Source organism: Lacerta agilis, chromosome 5 (genome assembly GCF_009819535.1).
Source record: "Lacerta agilis isolate rLacAgi1 chromosome 5, rLacAgi1.pri, whole genome shotgun sequence".
Taxonomy (NCBI): Eukaryota; Metazoa; Chordata; class Lepidosauria; order Squamata; family Lacertidae; genus Lacerta; species Lacerta agilis.
In genome coordinates, this window is record NC_046316.1 from 42,575,278 (window position 1) to 42,595,943 (window position 20,666).

General features: G+C 41.0%; 1 protein-coding gene across 1 annotated transcript in view; it reads right to left on the minus strand.

Moving 5' to 3' along the window:
• Window positions 1-6,665: 6,665 nt before the first annotated feature.
• The window catches only part of HTRA1 (HtrA serine peptidase 1), a 43,163-nt gene continuing 29,162 nt past the window's right edge, over window positions 6,666-20,666 (minus strand). The window contains exons 4-9 of the mRNA XM_033149487.1: window positions 14,152-14,346; window positions 13,002-13,034; window positions 11,219-11,333; window positions 10,799-10,856; window positions 9,595-9,690; window positions 6,666-7,337 (exon numbers count right to left, since the gene is read on the minus strand). Of these exons, the coding sequence (XP_033005378.1) occupies window positions 7,169-7,337; window positions 9,595-9,690; window positions 10,799-10,856; window positions 11,219-11,333; window positions 13,002-13,034; window positions 14,152-14,346 (666 nt within the window). The 3' untranslated portion in view covers window positions 6,666-7,168. The remainder of the gene's footprint in view (window positions 7,338-9,594; window positions 9,691-10,798; window positions 10,857-11,218; window positions 11,334-13,001; window positions 13,035-14,151; window positions 14,347-20,666) is intronic.

Here is a 20,666-nt window from a genome sequence, read left to right on the forward strand (position 1 = left end):
CTGACTGGCTGTTGGAAGCTCCTGCAGCCAATCAGAAGCTGCAGAAGCCTCGTCGGATGTTCGGCTTCCAAAAGAATGTTCGAAAACCGTAACACTCACTACCAGGTTTTGATCATTCGGGAGCCGATTTGTTTGGGAGCCAAGGCGTTTAAGATCCAAGATACGACTGTATATAGATGAATATGAGTCAAAAACTCAGTTCCTAAATATTTCACAATTTCCTTTTAAACACCCTCAAAATGGAAACATTCTTTTTAAACGGATCAAGCTTTTTCTTATGCAATGTTATATGTAATCTAAACATACGCAACGCTTCATGAAGTTTCAGTCGCCATTTGGGAACACATACCGTACTCTGCTCCTATCCAATTTCTTCCACAAACAATTCTGGTTGCTACTTGTTTAGGAATAGCTAGGTAGATTAATTTAGAATCATATCTGTCATTATTATCATTAGGGGTTCCATAGGGACTGATCAGAAATATATTTTTATTTTGGCGGTATCATTGTGTGTGGCTACACTGCTTAGTCTACAATTTAGTCAACTTCTTATTCCACATGAATAGTTTTTTAGGCAAACACATGGAAGTAATCACATTGGAAAGATCCATGCGCAGAATACTAGTTTCCTGCCAGTTCTTTATTCCCATATCTTTCTTTAAAAGAAAAACAACAACATAGATTTTCAGTTCTGGCCAAGCATGCCTCCACAAGAATAATTGAGAAACACATTCATTATAGAAACCAGCACATCAGAAAAGGCTCCCTAGCTACAACCCTTGTCTGCTTAAAGTGGAGTATAGCACTGTTGTTTGATGGGCTGCTCTGCTGTACTTGGTTGATGGCATTCCTGTATGACCCATGTTTGTTTAAAAAAGTGAAATAGAAGGCCTCTTCTTAACTCTAACATGTTAAAGTTAGTCATATAACTAAGTCAAATGGAAACAAATGAAAGCAGTTAGTCATGGATCTGTCAAAGCCTGGTCTCTGGCCCTCTATTATGCTTAGAGAATAAGGCAGATCCCTCCTAAACAAACAAAGTTCCTTAAAAAAATCCTTTCTAGCAAGGAGATCAAGAAATCCTGTTGGCAATTCCTACCAGTGATAACCCTCACCCCCTGCTCCCAAAAGTTATCTGTGCTACTCCCAGGAGGTGTCTACCATCTCCCTGAGCCCCTCAGTGTTGAAACTCTGCCTGCCAAATATGACATGACTTATGACTGGCTGGAAAGCACCAACTGTTAGTCAGAACCAACCTATGTAAGAACGCTTTAAGATGGACTGCGGCCATACATCCTTGTCCCTCTTGAACCCCCATCCTGCAAATGATGGCTGAAGCTTCCAGCACGGGAGGTGACCATTGGGACTAAGTTTTGCAATGTCAGTTTGCAATAGGGTAAGACAAATATTATGGTGTGGTGTTTTGTTTCAGTTGTGAGCTGCACACTTGCTACTTCTCACTCCCCTTCCTTTTTAGATTTAAGGGCTGTATAACCTCCCATGTGGCTTCGGCTACTAGTGCTACTAATTCTTAAGGTGCCTAGGAGAGCGAGAGGGGCTGAAATGGCCAAGCAGGAAACCTGGGATTCAGCTGGTTGTTCCCCTACCATACAGGAGACCACTGTAAGGCAGTGGGAATCCTGTGCCCCTGGCCCTAGGTGGTATGTAAATGGGTGGTGGCTGTAGAGAAAAAGGATAAGGATGGGTTCCCCAAGGCTGCTACAGGGGTGGTGCTAGAGTGGTGGACCACCCTATCCTTACAAAGACAAACTCATGCTCGATTGCTCTCAAGAGGCCACGTCTAGCTACATCAGTCATATGGCAAAAAGTTGTTGTTCAGTCATAGAGGACATGAGGGAGAGTCTTCTTGGTGGCTGTTCCCCGATTGTAGAACTCCCTTCCATTGGAGGCTAGGCTGCCACCACCCCCTGCTTACCTAGCTAGAAGGATGAATGGTCTGACTAACTTAAAAGAGGATTAGAGAAATTCATGAAGGAGATGGCTATCAATGGCTACTAGCCGTGATGGCTATGCCTGCCTTCACAGTTGGAGGCAGTAATGTGTCCGAATATCAGTTGCTGGAAACTACAGGAGGTAAGAGGACTCTTGTGCTCACGTGCTGCTTGCTGGCTTCCCATAGGCATCTGGTTGGCCACTGGATGTTGGACTAGATGGGTCATTGGTCTGATCCAGCAGGCTCCTCTTATGTTCTTGTCGCATAGTGTAAGGCAGCTTCCTATCGTCCTGGGCCATTTACTTGAAAGCATCCTTTTGGAGGAAGGCATCTCCATTTCCTACAGCAAGTGGAGGACTGAACCCTTTGAAAGAGCAATTTCTGGAGTAGAAAGCTTCTTCTCATCAGAACATTAGCTCATCTAGCCCAATGTTGCCTACTAGCATCAGATTTCCAACATCTTAAGCAAAGGTCCTTCTTATCACTTGCTACCTGATCTTTTTATGTGAAAGTGACAGAGATTGAATATGGAGTATTCTGCATGTAAAGCGTGTGATCTGCCACTGATCTATGGTCCTCCCCGCAAAGGTATTGGCTTTGACAGCATATCTCCTTTTTGCAAATATGTGCATCCTTTCTGGACACCCAGTTCATCTCCATTCACAGATCCTGAACTTATGCCCTCTGAACTGCTGCATTGCTTCAGATATATGCTTTATCCCATTATTGATAGCATCTGTGCAGTGATTAGATATGTGTTGTTGTTGTTGTTGTTGTTGTTGTTGTTGTTGTTGTTGTTGTTGTTTAATGCTCTTTCTCGTACATTGCAATCTGTGTCCCACCGTTCCATTGATATAAGCCAAATTCAGATTGCTGAACATTTTGCATTATCTAAGTCACGGTGGCAGAACATGCACATGTATAGAATCAGTATGAAAGGCCTTGAGATATACATTTACAGAAAGGGCTTGTGTAGTCACTTACATCTTGGATAGATTAGTCTTGGTGCACAAGATGAAGTGCTCCCTCCCCTCCACAGTCATACTCCTAAGACCTAGTTTTTTCTCATTCTGTCTCTTAGCCTGCAACTCATTACTTCCTTCTTCCATCCAACCTTAACCAGCTTCATCCTAATTATTCAGTCCCCAGGATTCCTCACAGATATCCTCTCCAAGTTTCACTATTCCAGCGCACACAAAAGAGCCTCAACCTTCACATTCTGCAACTACATCCCAGACATGTTGGCCTATAGATGAACTTCCTCTTATATTTTCACATTTTGCAGGGATAATATACAGCATCCACTATATCACTGAATGACACTGAGTCAGAGAAATAGGAAATGGTAGTCGAGAAAGGTTTTTGTGTGGGGCCTGTCAAGAGTTAGGAAAAGAAATGGAAATCATCTGCATGGCTCTGCAGAGACATTAAGAACTGGCAAATCCTACTGCTTTACTAATTTGCAATATCAGTGTACATGACTAATGAAATGTACCACTGAGCACATTTTTCCAACCAGTTCTACTTCTGCAACTGAGACACTGCTATCCTGGTTTTGATTAAGAGAATATTTAGTTTTGATTTAGAAGAGAATTTTGCGCTGGGGGGGGGGGCAATAAGTCTGGCATATAAAGTTGTTCTCCATTACTAGAAAGCCAATGGAAGCTATAGATGGCTACTAAATAGATCTGGGATGAGGCTGTTAAACCACCAGGAGCTGAAGCCAACAAGCATCTGTCTAGTTTTCAGGCAAGTAACAATCAGTGTGGATGACATGATGAGTCAGCAATGATGACTCAGCCATGCAAAGAAAGAAGAAACTACTACCCAATCTAGACTAGTCTGGAATGAGTTTTCGTGTGCATGCACACTTCTTCAGATACACTGAAACAGAAGTCACCAGATCCTTAAATATAGTGAGGGAGTGGGGAGGGGTATTGCTCAGAAGGGTGGTGGGAATGGGTGATCAGCTGATAGGTGTGGAAAACCTGTTGACGACTCTTAACGGCTGCAATTAGTCTTGCAGGGAAAGGCAAGGGGTGAGATGGCTAAAGATAGCTTTGTTATGTATAATGAGATAAGAATCCAATGTCTTTGTTCAGACCAGGTTTCTCCGTGGTTTTAAGTTTGGTGATTAGTTGTAATTCAGCCACTTCTCTTTCCAGTCTATTTCTGAAATTTCTTTGTATTAAGACAGCTACTTTGAGATCTTTTATAGATGCTACAGTCCTCTCAGTCTGGCACACTACAGACGTTTGGGACAACTCCGAGGATAACGTAACAAGGACCTGATGGATCAGGCCAAGGACCCATCTCATCCAACAGCCCGGTCTCACAGTAAGAAACCATCAGCCCCAGACAATCTGGGCAATGGTCAGGGATGAAGAGAGCACCAAGTTACTTACAAGTACCGTAACTCAAAGGAACAATGAACTCCAGGTATTGCCAAGACACCTAGTGAAAGACAATCTATTGCCCACTAGGTGGCAATACAGGTTGCTCTCTAAACATTTCCTATTACTTCCTTGATTCTCTCCATCTTTCTTTCAAAATATAGGCACAGATCCCATTGCGCTCTTACCAAGTGAATAATTCAAACCATGGGATGAACCCAGGCTCCTCAGAGAGGGCACAGAAAGATTAAAAGCCAAGTCATATGATAGACTAATCCTGACCAAAATAGAAAATCCCCCAACTGTTACTGTTCTGATAGATTGTCATGAGCCTTGGTCGGACGCAGGTGGCGCTGTGGTCTAAACTACTGAGGCTCTTGGGCTTGCCGATCAGAAGGTTGGCAGTTCGAATCCCCACGACGGAGTGAGCTCCCGTTGCTCAGTCCCAGCTCCTGCCAACCTAGCCGTTCGAAAGCACACCAAAAAGTGCAAGTAGATAAATATGGGAAGGTAAACAGCGTTTCCGTGCACTGCTCTGGTTTTGGTGTTCCGTTGTGCCAGAAGCGGCTTAATCATGCTGGCCACATGACACGGAAAAACTGTCTATGGACAAATGCCGGCTCCCTTGGCCTGTAAAACGAGATGAGCACTGCAACCCCAGAGTCGTCTGTGACTGGACTTAACTGTCAAGGGTCCTTTACCTTTTTTAGCTAATAATAATAGCATGATTAGGAAGAAAATGGAGGCTAAGTGTAACAACTTACGGGGGCACTTTTAGGTATGAACCACAGGGTTGGAACTGATTCACCGATTTAAAAAACCTGTACTATTTGCCATCTCTCCATCAGTGCATTATAGGATCACAAGGAAGGCATGTCCCACCATGTAGAGAGCAGCAAAGAAACACTCTATTCAGACACATCCTCCTATTGTGTGAAATGTCTGTGTTATGTAGTTGAAATGGCAAAGCATGGAATAAGAATCCTATCACATTAGTCAGCATACTGAGTCACGGACTGTCAGTTTCAAAGGAGAATTAATTAGATGTTAAAAAGCAGAAGAAGGAAGACAAAGAGGGTCTGTGCACCTGTGCAATCATATGTCAATGCAATAAAATCCAATCTGAGTGCAATTGCAAAACTGCTTTCAGACTGAGAGTTGCCTCTAGCTACAGGATCTGACTTCCAGTTGTTTGGCATGTGATGGGTGAACTGGAGCAGCACAGCCTATTAAGAGTGTGTGAACCTACTAGGGACGCAGCATTCAGTAGTCTCTTATACTACAAGTTTCCATTTGTTTGCACAACCACAGTGCACTCTTGGAAAACTGCTGTTCCAGAAGTATGGCACTGGGTGTAAAGGACTGCCGTTGTAAGCTTTGCATTGTTAGAACGAATCTGCAGTGCCTGCAGTTCAGTACATGGTCTTTTGAAGCTTACATTAATATGCATTGACTGAATCATCACATGAATGGCCTTCTAAATCTAGAATGAGCCACAGGCTGAATGCTCATTTAACTACTAAGGTCAATCTATGCATATGCAGCACATTAATTCAATAGAGATATTATGTAAAATAAATAAATCACAATCCGTGGCTGGCCTGATCATCAAGGGAGATTCGGGACAGACAAAAGGAAATACATTCTTCACACAATGCATGGTTACAACTATGGAATTCACTACCACAGGATATAATGATCACCACTGACTTGAATGCTTTGCTAGATGCTGGGGAACATAAGAGAGAGAGGGCTCTTGCACTGATGTCCTGCTTTCTGCTTCTCATAGGCAACTGGGAAGCCACTGTGCAGCAAAATGCTAGACCAGATAGACCTCTGGTCTGGTCCAGCAGGGCTCCTCTCATATTCTTAAATCAATTTGATAAAATCCATAGCAAAAACAAACAAACCATGCCATGGGCAGTAGTAAACACAACTTTACTACACACGCAGTATTCTTTCTTAAATGCACAAAATTGCAATCTGAGGCAGTCCTGCATAGGGCTTGCTAAGGACCCACTTCATAAAGGTTCCCATCAATGTGACAAATGTGGTTCTAAAAATTTGACATAATTCTTTAAGTACAGTGAAGAGAGGTGAGTTTGGAAGTTGTACACAAGCCATTTGTATCTGCCAGGATATGTAATGAAATTATGTATCTCTATCTATATGCAGTGCATTGAGTTTGGGTCAAGGAGGCATCATGGAAACAAAACAAAACACGTTCTTCCAGAAATGAATTTTCATCAGGGAAAACACAAACAACAATACTGTTGGAAATATTTTAATTAAACTAGGAAAACAAGTATTCTTTTAAAAAAAAAATCAGCATGGGTTCAGTAAGGAAATATCACTTGGGCTGTGTGTGTACAAGTGAGCATTTCAAACATGTTAGTCATCTGTCACTCATATAAACAGTTGTATTTCCAGGAAGACTAAAGCTACAAGGGGGGGGGGGGGGAAACCACCAATGCAATGTATGGTTTAGTTGTGGTTTAACTTTGGGAAAGCCTAGGTTCAAAGTAGTAATACATTTGCAACGTAGGTGGGATCAGATGTTGACCACAGAAATAACATTAACAAAAGGAGCCGCCTGTAGAGAATACAAAGCATACATAGAGAACAGAAGTATCATCTTGAAGGTTGCGTCGGTTTTGTACCTCAGAACTACATGAAAATTATTTTATTGGCCAATACATTTCCACTGAACATGCAGGTTGTTGGTCAAAAGTCTAATGTTTCCTGTACCAGCACAGAGATAATATAAGCAGTCCACTGCTTGCTATTAACAGATAACATGAAATCCGGCTCATGTTTCTACTTAAGGGTCAATTTCATCAGGTATCACTGTTAAAATAATGTCTTCATTGCCCCTACGTACTACCAAGCTGAGTGTATTGTCCTTTTTGATAATGTCACTGACATCGTTGGCAGAGAGTATCGGTTGCCCATTGATGCTTATAATCACATCGTTTTCTTTCAGGCCTCCGCTGAAATAGATAGAATGGGGGGGGGGGATAATTACTTCAACTGCAAGAAACATATCTGCTTTCTGTAACAACCACCTTCAAGATACCAAACCCACAACTCTTAAGTAAGAATACAACAGATCTTTAGCAAAACAGGTGATGAGAGACAGACAGAGAGATAGAGAGACATAGAGAGAGAAGCTATTCAAAAGGACAAATGGCAGGAACGTGTTCTGAAAAGCTGGGGCCTTTCTATATCCTTTTTAGAAAGTTTTGCCTTTCTAGTTTTTGTGCTACTACACAAAATAGATTTCACATGCTCTCTAAGTGGTGTAGCCTTAGCTCCTCTCCTTACCCTAACCTATGTGCATTCATTGGTGACAGAAAAGTCAAAGTTGAGCTTATTCAGCAAGAATAAATCCATATATCAAGCTGGATGGTGCCCGTTTGAACAGAGTTGGCAGAAGTCACTGACAGCATTAAGGCAAATGAAGAGGATACAGCATCTTTCTCCCTGTATCATCTTGCCCTTTCTTGTAGACGAATTCTGGCTCTGAGTTATGGAAACATTAACCCAGCTAGCGGGATGAGACATGATTCAACCCCTAAACATAATCAGTTTATAGCAGTCACAAGCTACTGTCTCATGCAGAGAAATGCCTTACACAAGCACTTCTTTCAGAAGTGTTCCCCCCCTCCCCACAGTAGTTATTGTACAGACTGCCATTTTTATGCTTAAGGGGGAACACCAAAGTGAAAATGAGAAAGTTTTATTTCACTCTCTCTTACTGCAGCTCCATGAAAACAAGCATAGTATGCTGTACAAATAAAACCATTTAAATTGCATGCATTAAATTACTGGTGATTTCAAGCTACTTGTGCAACAATGAGGCACAGAAACCGCCCCCACCCCCCTTTTAAGAAATGAGCATGGGGGCCACAAGGGATTCTAAATATCTGCTTATGGGTCAAGAGAAGAGTACTATTTATTATTATTATTATTATTATTATTATTATTATTATTATTATTATTATTATTATTTTCTATACCGCCTTTGTCCAAAGATCACAGGGCTGTTTACAATATAAAAACACAAAAAAATGCACAACATAATAACAAACAAAAATAAAAGGTCATAGATTGTTTAATTAGCCAAAGGTTCTGGTAGAAGAGAAATGTAATGAAGGTGCCAGACAAGCCTCCCTGGGGAGAGCATTCCACCACTAGAAAAAAGAGCGCCTACCATATTCCAATAGTGGTGACTGTTGCAGCGAAGCATGGCTGCAAGAACAGAGGGAAGGAATTCAGCCCTGCATGGTCTCTATTGGCATCAGCTGACATCAGAGGCTGGCAGGATTGCCCGCCAAGTTTTAATGGGCCAACGATGGCCCCAGAAATGTGGGCTGTGCCTTACTGGCAGACCTAGTGAGTACAGCGTCCCAGGGGGCCACCTGCGGGGCATAAAAGCAGGCTGCACTGCCAAAAGGGCTGTGACCAAGGAGCACTGGATCAAGAGGATAAGCGTCGAGGACAAATGTGGATCATTTGCAGGGAAGAGGACCAGGGGAGGCAGAGGAGGAGGCGGAACAGGCGGCGGAGACCACCGTAAACCGGTGTTGCTTTGCCTCTCCCTGCTATGGGACCTGCAAAGAGCTACCGCCTCACCTCGTCTTCTTTCCAGTTCAGGTGTGGGCTGTGAGAGGTAGGGGAACAGGAAACCCAAAAGGAGCACTGATCTGCTTTGCAGAGCTCAGTGCTATCAGGAGACCCATGAAAATTCTATGCAAATAGTAGCTACAAATTATTATTCTTGTTACACAAGGAACTCCAGCAGCTACAACTTTCACCCTGTTCCAGCAGCAACTGCATGACACAATCACATGATACTATAGCCGTACCCAAGGACTGAGTGCAGCAGTGATAAGGGCAACTGCTGGGTCAGCTCCCAGCTTTGGGACAACTGTGGGCTTGCTTTTGGGATCCTGCCATGTGAACTTTTTGCAACTGCATAGGCATAGCAGCAGGGAGAAACAGTCTATTAGTCTCCCTCACTCTTCTAAATATTGTACAAAGTCTCTAACAAATGGTAAAATGGCAAAAATCATCTTCTAGATTTATGGTATTGGGAAACCAACAGATTTCCTGAAATAGCAGACAGATGTCATCTGAGGGTAACAACTTTCCTGCCATTAAACAGCATAGTTAGAGGCCTGCTAGGTGTTTATCCTTTAAGTGAATACTGGCGGGTTTTTGAATAAAAGGGGTTCTTTAACTTACGCCTCAGCTGGTGTATCTGGAATTACTTCAATAATATAAGCTCCAGAAATGACGTCAGGGAAGTCTTTATGGCGCTCCTTCAGTTCTTTAGCTTTGCTAGGAAAAACAAACCCAATCAAGTTAAATAAGAAACATATTTCCAGAAAAGCAAAACAACACAGAGGCCACTCTTTTACTTTTGACGTAACCTCTACAAATTTCCTAAGTCTAAAGAAAGAAAGAAAAATATGCCGCCGCCATTGAGGAACATTATTCTGGATAGAAGTGCACAGGAAATTTTGCCTTACCAATTGGTTCATTTTGCAATTATATTGCTTTTTGAAATCAGTATTGCTTTAGATCTAGAAATGTCCTAACCCTGTTGAGTTTAAGAAAGCATCTGATGCTTGCAAGTAGAGAATGTTTTCTCCTTTTTTGGCAGATTTTGTCAACTCTTTCTATGTCTCTGAATATCAGATTCTAGCTCTTCTGCTAAGTAGCTCTGCTACTTAACAATTGCCAGGGAAAAGATGAAAACCATCTGTTCGTTGGCTCTGCAATTTTTAAAAAAAAAAATGGGCTGCAGTGTAATCCAGAAAAATAAACAAGGGTCCAACTATGTCCTCCCCACCCACAAAATGTAAGTGAACTGAAAAATTAAAATAAATGAAAATCATCCAGAACATGAATAGTGACACATAATGATCCAATAATAAACAAATGATATGATCAAACATATATGATGTAATTAAAGAGTTTCCAGCTGACCTTTCCCTCAGCAGCACCTGAGCTGGCAAAACTCTCATTGAAAAGTAATGGATAAAGGGACAATGCAAACAGGAAATGGTGAAGCAGTAGGAACCATATCCTCAATAAGGTTCATTCCTCCTGCCTCAATTGTACTTTTTCTTTGTCCACTCATCAAAGACATTGTATTTAAGAAAGAGGGAAAGAAGGCTTTCTATGGTTTAAAAAAAGATGGGGCCGTGCATGCCGTGGGGTCCTGCACATCTGATGTCAGCACGCCCACTTACATATGTGCGCATATGACGTCAGCATGCTACAGGGTGTGCTGATGTTGGATGCATGTGCGCCCATGGCTTGTGCAGCCCCGAGCACCCAGTGTCCTGGGGCCAAGCCAGCGGGCCTGGTGTCAACAAAGAGTGGCAATTCCAGGCTAGTATATTCCTTGTCCAGAAACACCCACAGCAATTTTTAAACTTACCTAGGAGTAAGAGACATCATCCGTATGCCAATATATTTCTTCTTAGTTACAGCTTTTCCTGTTTTGAGAAGGGAAATGTAGCATTTATTTTGATTCGCCTTTCCCATCTGAACAGGAGACATTCTACCCCAATGAAGCAGAATGATGTGGGAAATACCACTTCAGAATATAAGTGGGAAGTAGTATTGTTGAACACTACCTCACGTAGACAATATTATAATAAACTAGCACACAAGGGTGAAAGATCTGCTGGTGGGAGAATCTTTTCCTGAAGTTTGAAGTGCTGCAACTTTTGTATACTGTGCAGAATGGCTCTTACTTTAGAGCAGATATGTGTAGGATTGAACTAATTCAGTGGAACTTATTCTTGTGTAAATGTGTATAGGACTGAAGGTTTACTTTACCAGTACAGTACAGTACCTTTAGCTTGTCGGTCGTGTGACTCAGTGAGGAATTTTTTAATTTTGTCCGATGGTATTGCAAAAGAAATCCCAGCAGTGACTTTCAGAGTATTAATACCAATCACTTCACCATCCTGCAGTAGTGTGAATAATTAAATAAGCATGAGCGGCTCAAATAAAGACTGCAATTTCTATCACACTTTAATCTGAGCTGCTGACCTTGCGTGTGATCTCTTTGTCATAGTTCCCTGTTCCTAAACTGATCATGAACTGAATGTACCCTGGAAAATTTAATGTCCCGTCCCCATCCCATTTAGGTGAAAGCATCCTTCACTCTTTTTCTTCCCCACCCCCTTTGAGACTCCCAAGTTCTGATCAGGGGCATGGTGTGAAAGGACCAGTGTTTAACATCAAGACAACTTCAAGCAAGCTCAATGTGACATGCTTCCACGCATACGGTTCCACGTTCGATTCCTGGCATCTTCAAAGTCAGGTAGCAGAGCTGGGACATTACTGCCCAAGAACTGAGACAGCTGTTGCAAACCAGGACAGACAGTTCTACTCAAGGGAACGACTTGGTTATGAGATCAGGCATCGCCCCAGTCTTTTCTAGCTGCAAAAATATGCTCTGCACAACAGCTTGATACTTTCTCTTAAACTAACCAAAAAACTTTCCTTCAACTGGTTTCAAGATTTATTTTTCCAACAAGACTTACTCAACGTGTTTGCTTTAAGGGACTCTGTTGCATTGAAATAATAAAAAAGAAAGCAGTCCATAATTGTAGCTGGACTAAACTGAGTTTTATTTTATTTTTAAAAAATCAAAACGGACAGAACCTTACAGGTATTTTGAATGTTTGGTTTTGGAGTAAACAATAGTTCTATTAAAGGATGTAACATAGAAAACTTTCTTTTTAACAATAATGATTTTGCCAGAGCTGCCAAATATCCTTCAATGGAGGAAAATGTGAAGTAACACCAAAAAAACAGAAGACTTCAACGATGGTGTCAAGGCAATCCTCAGAGAACTCTAATTTGTTTATCTGTAAAACTAGCATGTTAGAAAGAACTAGCTGAACCTCTTCATGTGCCACTATTTGTGCAAAACCTTTCACTGCCTCACAGAATGGGATTTCCAAATCTTGATAATACATTTCAGCAATTTTGTGAAGCCAATCTCTACTATTTCCATTTTGCCAAAACAAAGCAAAGCCAACAGACAGTGTCTTATTCATGGCATTAGAATTGAAGTCTTCCATGTTCTTAATGCACAAGCTTTTGAGTTGCTTGCAGTTCACTGGCTATGCAGACCGTGGCACAGAAATATCACAAACTAATACCAGAAGGGTCAGCATCCCTTTGACCCCCTTGGGGGCTTAATTCTGACTTACACAGAATCATATTGCTAACATGCTGGTAGAGAGAATCATGCAGTAAACATAAGAAGCTAACTGACACAGGGAGTCTGCATTTCAGCCTCTTATATGCCTAGTCAATAGTTCGGGGCAGGGTGGAAATAAGACTCTAAAGAATATTTTTATTTACCGAGAAAGTACACAAATATGTTACGTATTACATTCATTTTGAAATATGCACAGTAAATGTTTTGAATATTGAACTCCAAGAGCATCACACCATTTACCAGCACCAACATTAAAGAGCGATTAATGAGTCTGATGTTTGTACAGGCACTTGTTAGCCTTCCTCTACCAATATGGGGAAAAGGGATGGAAGAGAGGCAAGAGAATCAATAGTAAAATCCAAAACATCAGTTAGAAGTACTATTAGAAAGGAACTCTTACCAGGTTTACTAAAGGTCCTCCGGAGTTTCCGTACTGTAAATTTAGAAGGGGGGAAAATGTCTTTAATCTTTCGTTTCCCCCCATTTACAACAGTTCTTTACATTTTGAAATAGAGTTGCTGCACAAAACATTCTGGGAGGGAGGGGTTCACATTCATTTATGCACAGCATTCTCTTATGGAGAGGTTACTATAGAAAGCCCTTTACGATCAGTGCATGACACTTTGAAAGAAAATGCAGATTGCTTTAACTGTAGCACATGCAATCTCATGAGAGGAAGGGCACAAAAGCATGAAGCCAAGATCTTGGAGAAGGAACAGGGAGTTCAAAGGGGGCTGATATGGAAGGCTTGCCAAAGCACACCACAGACCAAACAAACCACCATAGCAGCCAAAATAAAGTTCTCCTGTGTAGAGGTACTTAAATCAGGGGATTCAGTTTTGCCATTCATTGAATAAAACAAGACAGGGAGGTCTTTTACCAAGTATTCTTTTATACGAAAGAACACTAAATTTCAATGATAATTTTGATGCTTTCCTTTAAACATCTCTAAAGCTTCTGATTTTTTCAGTAAAGTTCGTGGTCACCTTTGCCTCTCTTTTAGTCTAAAAACTGCTAGACACTGATTCCTTTATTTGATGGCCTTGCTAACGAAGCTTAGGAAAATATGTCTGTTTTCTTAATTCTGTACACTCCTAGATTACAGGAAGTTAGCACAACTTTCTGAGAATTAGACCGAGAATTCTCCCTGAGAATTACCTGTTCTCTCAAGGCTAGCAGAGGAAGCACTAAAAGTTGATGTCTTATTAGTCCAAAAAATAGCTTGTCTCTTTAAAAAAGCAAACAAAAGAACAGCAACGTGATATTTTGGCAAACTTTGATGGATCTTTAAAGACCTCTGATGAACATTGCCTGCACTTAATAATTCTAAGAGAATTCAGCTAAATATAATTTACATTTTTTTGTCTCTTTAAAGATCAACCAGAAAGATTACTGCAAATTGCTTCCTTTGCATGTTCCAAGAAACAATTTTGGCCAATCCTAATGCATCAACTTTACAGGGATGAATGACAAGGCAGCAACAGAATCTGAATGTATTTTGAGGTGAGAAGCATGAATGCAAGAGAATGGCTTTGTGGAAAGTGACTTACATTGATAATTGCATCCGTTTGGATGTAGTCCATATCAGAGTTTCTAAGTCCCAGTTCTTTGCCTCCCCGTTGGGTGGTGCTAACAATTCCAGTAGTCACGGTATTTTGAAGAGAAAATGGACTTCCAATTGCAACCACAAATTCACCAGGCCGTAACTCTCCTGAACGTCCAAGCAAGAGGACTGGCAACTTCCCCTAAGAATAGAGAGGGTCAAAATAATCATTTGTCAATAGCAACTCAAGCAACTTAAATAGTAACTTGAACAATGACTCAAGATATAAGCACAGCCAGCTTTCCTCCTATAGCAGGTAAATGTAATGGCAACTTTAAACAATTAAAAAAAATCAAGAAATATTAATGACACTTTTAACCTAGTATTTTAATTTTGCATTGTATACTGTTTGTCAGGTAGAAAAGCACAAGAGGAGAAAAATAAAGGGAAGGAGAATAGAAAAGTCCAGGTAGATTCTGGGGTGATGGCAAACTCTAGTGTCTGATTAATGAACTGCTTAAGGGGAAGCAAATGCAAAAGGCTCAGTTGCTGGTTCAGCAGTAGCCAAGTACAACCACTGGCTCAGGATATGTTGCTGTTTCAGTAGAAATGCTAAAGCGATGGCACTTCTCCCTTCTTGGAGCCCTGATCATTGCCAAGGGCCCCATCTCTTACAAAAGTCCTTTCCACTGCTGTGCCCATTGATGTGGCTAAAAAAAAGCAAAGCAGCAAACTATGTAAATATCCAGTCATAAAATATTAATCTAATCCTTTTAAACTAATGTATTTCTTGCAGACCTCTTTCACAAAAGAATATGTCCATCCCTTTAGAGATATAAATTAGCATTATTTATAGGCCAGTTCATTCTTAACTGGAACACCCTAAGCATAGCACTTATTGTTAATCTCCACAAAACTTCTAAAGCAGGGAAATATTATGCTGAGGCAGAGAGAAGGGGGGGAGGAATCCTGAAACAAAATGTTTTCTATGATCTGTCTAAAGCGATTCATCTATCAGATCAAACCCTGATAAGTGTAATAGATCTCCTGAGAGACAGACACTTATTTTCATAGCTTCGGGTTATTTTTGGCAAGAAAACAAGCTATATAATAAATAGTTGGTGAGTAATGCAATTATTTGCAGTTGTGCTGAGTCTTCAAGCCTGGGCCAATATTGGCGAAACACTAGTTCAAAGTCAAGTACTGTATGACTTGGCTCAAGATCATCTGTGGGATTCAACATGCCTTCTGGAAAGGGTTAGCCTTCTCTTTCTGGGGTTAAAACAAAATCAGCTGCAAAACTCCCTTCCTCAGCAGATGTTATAAAACACAGTTTCGCAAAGCAGAATGTGTCATGTACAGAGAGCTTCCAGAAGAGACCACGTTTTGTATCTTTTGTTTAAGGCATTTTAAGACAGAAATCCTCAAATGAACATGTGTGAGATGCTCATTTGTCAGTTTCCTCTTATTCCTCAACATGGCAATCATCATCAATTTATGTAAGGTAAAGGCGGCCTTCCCTTTTTCTTTTTTCTAAATCCTGTTGAACTCTAAAGTTAAGTCAAAGAGCACAAATATTGTGACATCTGGAGTGCTACATGGGGAAAATGCTCTCATTTGCATTACAAGTGCCTCTTCCATGAACAATAATCAGAAACACATTTGCATAAACAGCACAGTGGTGCAATTTAAGCCTTACCTTTGTAAAGGCTCTTAGAATGGGAATGGATGAATAAAAAAAACCCAAAAGGCCAAAAGGGCCTTAAAAATTCAGATTAGGATTAAAACTCTGTGTTGTATTAGCAAATTAGAGTGTTATTGGTGCTACCCAGAGATGTGCAGCAGTGGGCTTTTCATTCATGTCTAATTGCCTGAGCAATTAATAGGACTAGCAGCTACCATTTGTTTGGGAAAGGTGGGGAAAGGGGGAATGGTTTGCAAAGGTAATCACTGCTGCAGCTATTGGCAGACATGACTTAATACATTTTGTTCTGCACACACGGTTACCAGTTCAGCGCCAAATTCTGTATACATGATCCCTGTACCAGAAACCATGTGAACAGAATCCTTTTGCCAATGCGGGTCTTAATCCAGCATAGGCTGCGTATCCGAAATCCTATCGCAAGTCATAAATGTCTCTTGCTTGCTGGATCAACTCAAAGAGTGGTTAGCATTTTAGAAAGCAATCTACAGTAAAACATGCCAAAGGAACGCTCCCACCTCGTAAAAAAGAATTAACAGCACCTATAAATTCTGAATGACAAAGGAAGGGTGACTAAAATGAACTGAAGCTAAAACAAAGGCAAAACATCACAGTGCTTTTAAAAGTCCAATATGAGCCAGTTTGTTGACAACTGATGAACACCAATTTCAAAGAAGGAACTTGATTTGAAGTTATTTATTTAATCCATTAATTTAAGCAGGACCATCAGGTGTGCATGGTGTTTTATAGAGTACAACAGAGACAGATCCCAGCCTCACGACTGCCTAAATGAAACAGGGAAGCTGTTCAATGCATACATTTTTGAAAACAGTATTACTCTCTCTCTCTCTCTCCTGTATATGGAATAGAATAATTTTTTTGCAGGGAAGGCCCAGCATTTTGGAAGCTTCAATTGTGATTTGCTTTTTAATTTATACAATATTCAGGGACAGGGGAGTAAAGATTTATTAAAGCAGAGGAGCTAATTAAATGCCTTCCAGCAGCGTATAATGAGTAAATGAAAGAAGCCTGGACATGCCTAGATTGAAGTCTTTCCAAGTGCCCTCCCTCCCTCTCTCTCTCCCTCCCTCCCTCACCATGCTGAGTCATTGACAACTATGTAGCCCAGAGCAAACCACAGTCATTGTTTCTCTCCTTTCTGTGCGCCCCCTCCTTCCTTCCTTCCTTCCTTTAATCATCCTATTATCATGTGGCCTCATGTAATGTTCATAAAACACAGACCCAGCACGTATTATTTCAAATTCTGAAAGTCAAGGCTGATGTTAAAACAATTAGTCTCAAAAGCTTTGCACCCAGCATTTGTGGGCACACAGATACCATCACATTTCTCCCAGTGCAAATGTATTTGCTGCATGACAGGATAGTGATGGGGACATCTACAGTGCATTTGGAAATGTGGTGAGGCAACAGTGCAACGTAAAAGAGATTTCACTTACATCAGCTTCAAAGGGATCTGATTCTATCTAATATACCGGTAGGTCAAGGCAGACTCTAAAATCTAGTACTAATCTCCTCCCAACCTCCAATTTAGAAGTCTGCCACATCACTGACTTTGATTAGAAAACTAGCACAGCAAGAAGTATGCTGTGGTAGAATATTTTCCCCTTATGTGCTAGTTATTTTACCTGCAGGAAGTACAGGGAATAAATACAGTCTATTTATCACAACGGGATTCTACAGCTTCATTCTGTTGCATGTGGAGATCAGAATCAAGTAAGGTACATTTGTGAATGTGTCAAACTGGCATGGGAACTGTCTTCAACCATTTAAGGGTCAAGCTAGGTGCAACCTTCAATTCCTTTTGGTGCCTATGGGGACTTCCTCTGAAACACAAATAACTTCTGAAAAGTGACTTTTGCCAGGAACATTGGCAGGGAAAGCACTGCACTCCCCCCCCCCCCGCCCCCATATTAATGTTGCCAGCTTGGTTGTAAGAAGTTAATACTTTACTGTGGACGCTTGTGAAGAAAACTGAAATAGGGTCCGCTCCTGAAATAATTGCAGTAAAACTGATGTCTATAGTGAGGAATTAAAAGTGGCTTTAATTTTTATTTGCCTTACAGCTTGAAAGTTTACAGAAAATTCATAAACAAGAATATAAGAGAGCAGAACTCTATGAATCTTATTTTTCTTTAAGAATTATATGGATTCTTCACACACACAGCCCACTCCCAAAAATAATAATTCATACACTGAGCTGACAGTGAATTGCAAAACATGTAGCAGCGACTACCCTGGGAAATGCCTGAACTAAATGGCAGCAATCTATTAGCAGAAGTGCTGCCAAAACTCAGACAGCCCTTACTATATTAAGTCAGGAATGCTTATATTTTATTCCTTTAAAAGATGCCAAGAAAAACAATATACTTTCCAAAGTCAGTATATTCACAAGCCTGCAATGCATTCACACGGTCTAACAGATCAGACCAGCGAAGAAATCCTATACAAAAAAGTAAGATTGCTTTACACTGTGTTGCCAAAGTATGACTCACCGAAAGAAACATTGATTTGTACCCTCAAACGTGTAAGGGAAATAAGTATCAATAGTTTTTTTAATAGAAGCAGAAGAGGTGAAACACAGCATCTGCAGGATATCAAATCCATTATATGATATAGAGAACAAATTTATGGATAAAAGTGGTAAGCAAAGCTCAAGGAGATGAAAGGACAGTAGTGAAGAGGAAAAGAGGAATGTGATGCACACATACAAGATGACAAACTCACAAAGACAGCAGAGGTATGGGCACCTTGCGATATAGAGACCTGGGAAATATGGTATTTCTATTTCACAGCTTGCCCTATACACACACACACACACACACACACACACACACACCGGAATTTTTCGTGTACTGTATAAGATTAGGTTTTTTTCCTAAAAAATAATGTCCAAAATTTGGGGCCTCTTATACACGGGGGCCATCTCCCCCCCCCATCAGAGTCCCCCAAAATAAGGGGCATCTTATATATGGAGGCGTCTTATAAACGGAAAAATATGGTGGGTGGGTGGGTGTACACATACACACACACAATCACTGGGATTCTTCTTCCGGTGTTCCGGTGATATGGGGAGCTACCGGTATTTAATGCCTAACACAGTCTGCATAATTTTTAAAATTCTGTAACTGGAACCATCTTACTGAGCCAGTGCTATGAAGAGGATGCAATGGATTTCATACAAGGACTTACTTTCCTGTTTTCAATAAACTGGAAAGTGAGGGTGACGCATGCAAGAAAGCACACCTACCAGCTGTTCCTGAACAACTGGGGAAATGCGCAACTTATTATCCCTTTCAATTTGAGTGCTTACTGGGGCTGATGGGAGTTGCAGTTTAGCAAAATCTGGCAGGTCACAACTGAATTACAGTTACCTCAGTCATCTGAGGGTCGCTCTCTAAGGGAGCCAGGAACAAATTTTTGGACACCATGCCGATTGGACAAAGACGTGCATGGTCTTCGCCTTCCCCTGAGTGGCTTTTTGAGTAGTTAGTGTTATAATTACTGGATTTTCATTGCATGCTTTATTATATTAGTCAAACTCCTGTCTTGGTAATTAAGGGGCAGGAATGGACAGCCGGACCAGTCATCAGGTGCAAAGAGTCACGACTGAGGCCCCCACCCCCAATAATTTAGCTAGTCCCAGTAACTTTTGTTGTTGTTGCTGTATACAATAAAAGTTGTGACAATAGTTTAATCCAGTATCAGTGCCTGCCTCATTACTGTTGCCACAAACAATCAACCCTTTTGAGTCTTTGGAGGCCTGGTGCTCTAAAACAAGTTGCAGGCTTTCTCCGACCCCAACCAAGCCCAACCCAGGTGATGAACTTGATTCTAGGCCACCAACACTGCTTGAGGCCTACCTGCTTCAGCAGTAGGAAGTGAATGCGAACTTTTGCCCTCCTGATTTCTCTCTCACCCACTGCTTTCCCTACTATTTGTCTGATCCATTCATGTGGTTTCTCTTCCCCTCTGTAGCACTGCAGTTACTGTATTTGTGTGACCAGAGGGGGGTTTGGCTATTTTTCTGTGTACACAGCCTGTGTGGAAAGCAGCAAAGCAAGCTGTGTGTGTTTATGTTAATGGCCAGCAGTTCTGAAAAACAAACTGGTTGCGTTTCAGAGGTACCTCTTACAAAACACGTGGAAGTGATCTCGACCCTAAAACATATAACCGGACCTCAAAAAGTTTCTTCTCATAAGTTTACCTCTTGGTGGTTTTAAGAGATCTAATGGAGGCAGATTTTTTTTAAAGCAAAAACAAAAAAGGCTCTAAAAGCTATTTCCACATGCTCAGGTGGTAATTTTTCTTTTAATTATTAGTAAATTGTGGCAAAAGTCACTAGGTATTTTCAAAACACATCAGAAGACTAAGACCTCCCTAAAAGCAAACCTCAAACAGTGAAATGGCAAAAAAGACTGCCAGGTAGGGAGGTAATTAGGTCTCCTGGCACAGAAGCATCTGCACTATTCTCCACCAACCTGGTATCCTCCACATGTTTTGGTCTACAGCTCCTTTCATCTCTGGCCATACTGACTCTGGCGGATGGAAATTGTACACCAAAATATCTAGAGGGTACAGGTTGAGGAAGGCTGATGCTACACCATATTGCAGCAGACACTAGATCATGTCACACACAATCATTTTTGCAACTTAATAGAGAAACCATCCTCCTTTCAGTAACCAGGCCTCCTTACTTCAAAGGTTAGTTCAGAACACTTTGAATTAATAAGAAACATTATATGATTTATGGTTGCTTTCAGACATCACAAGAAACTATAGTTATTAAGGGAATGAGCCTA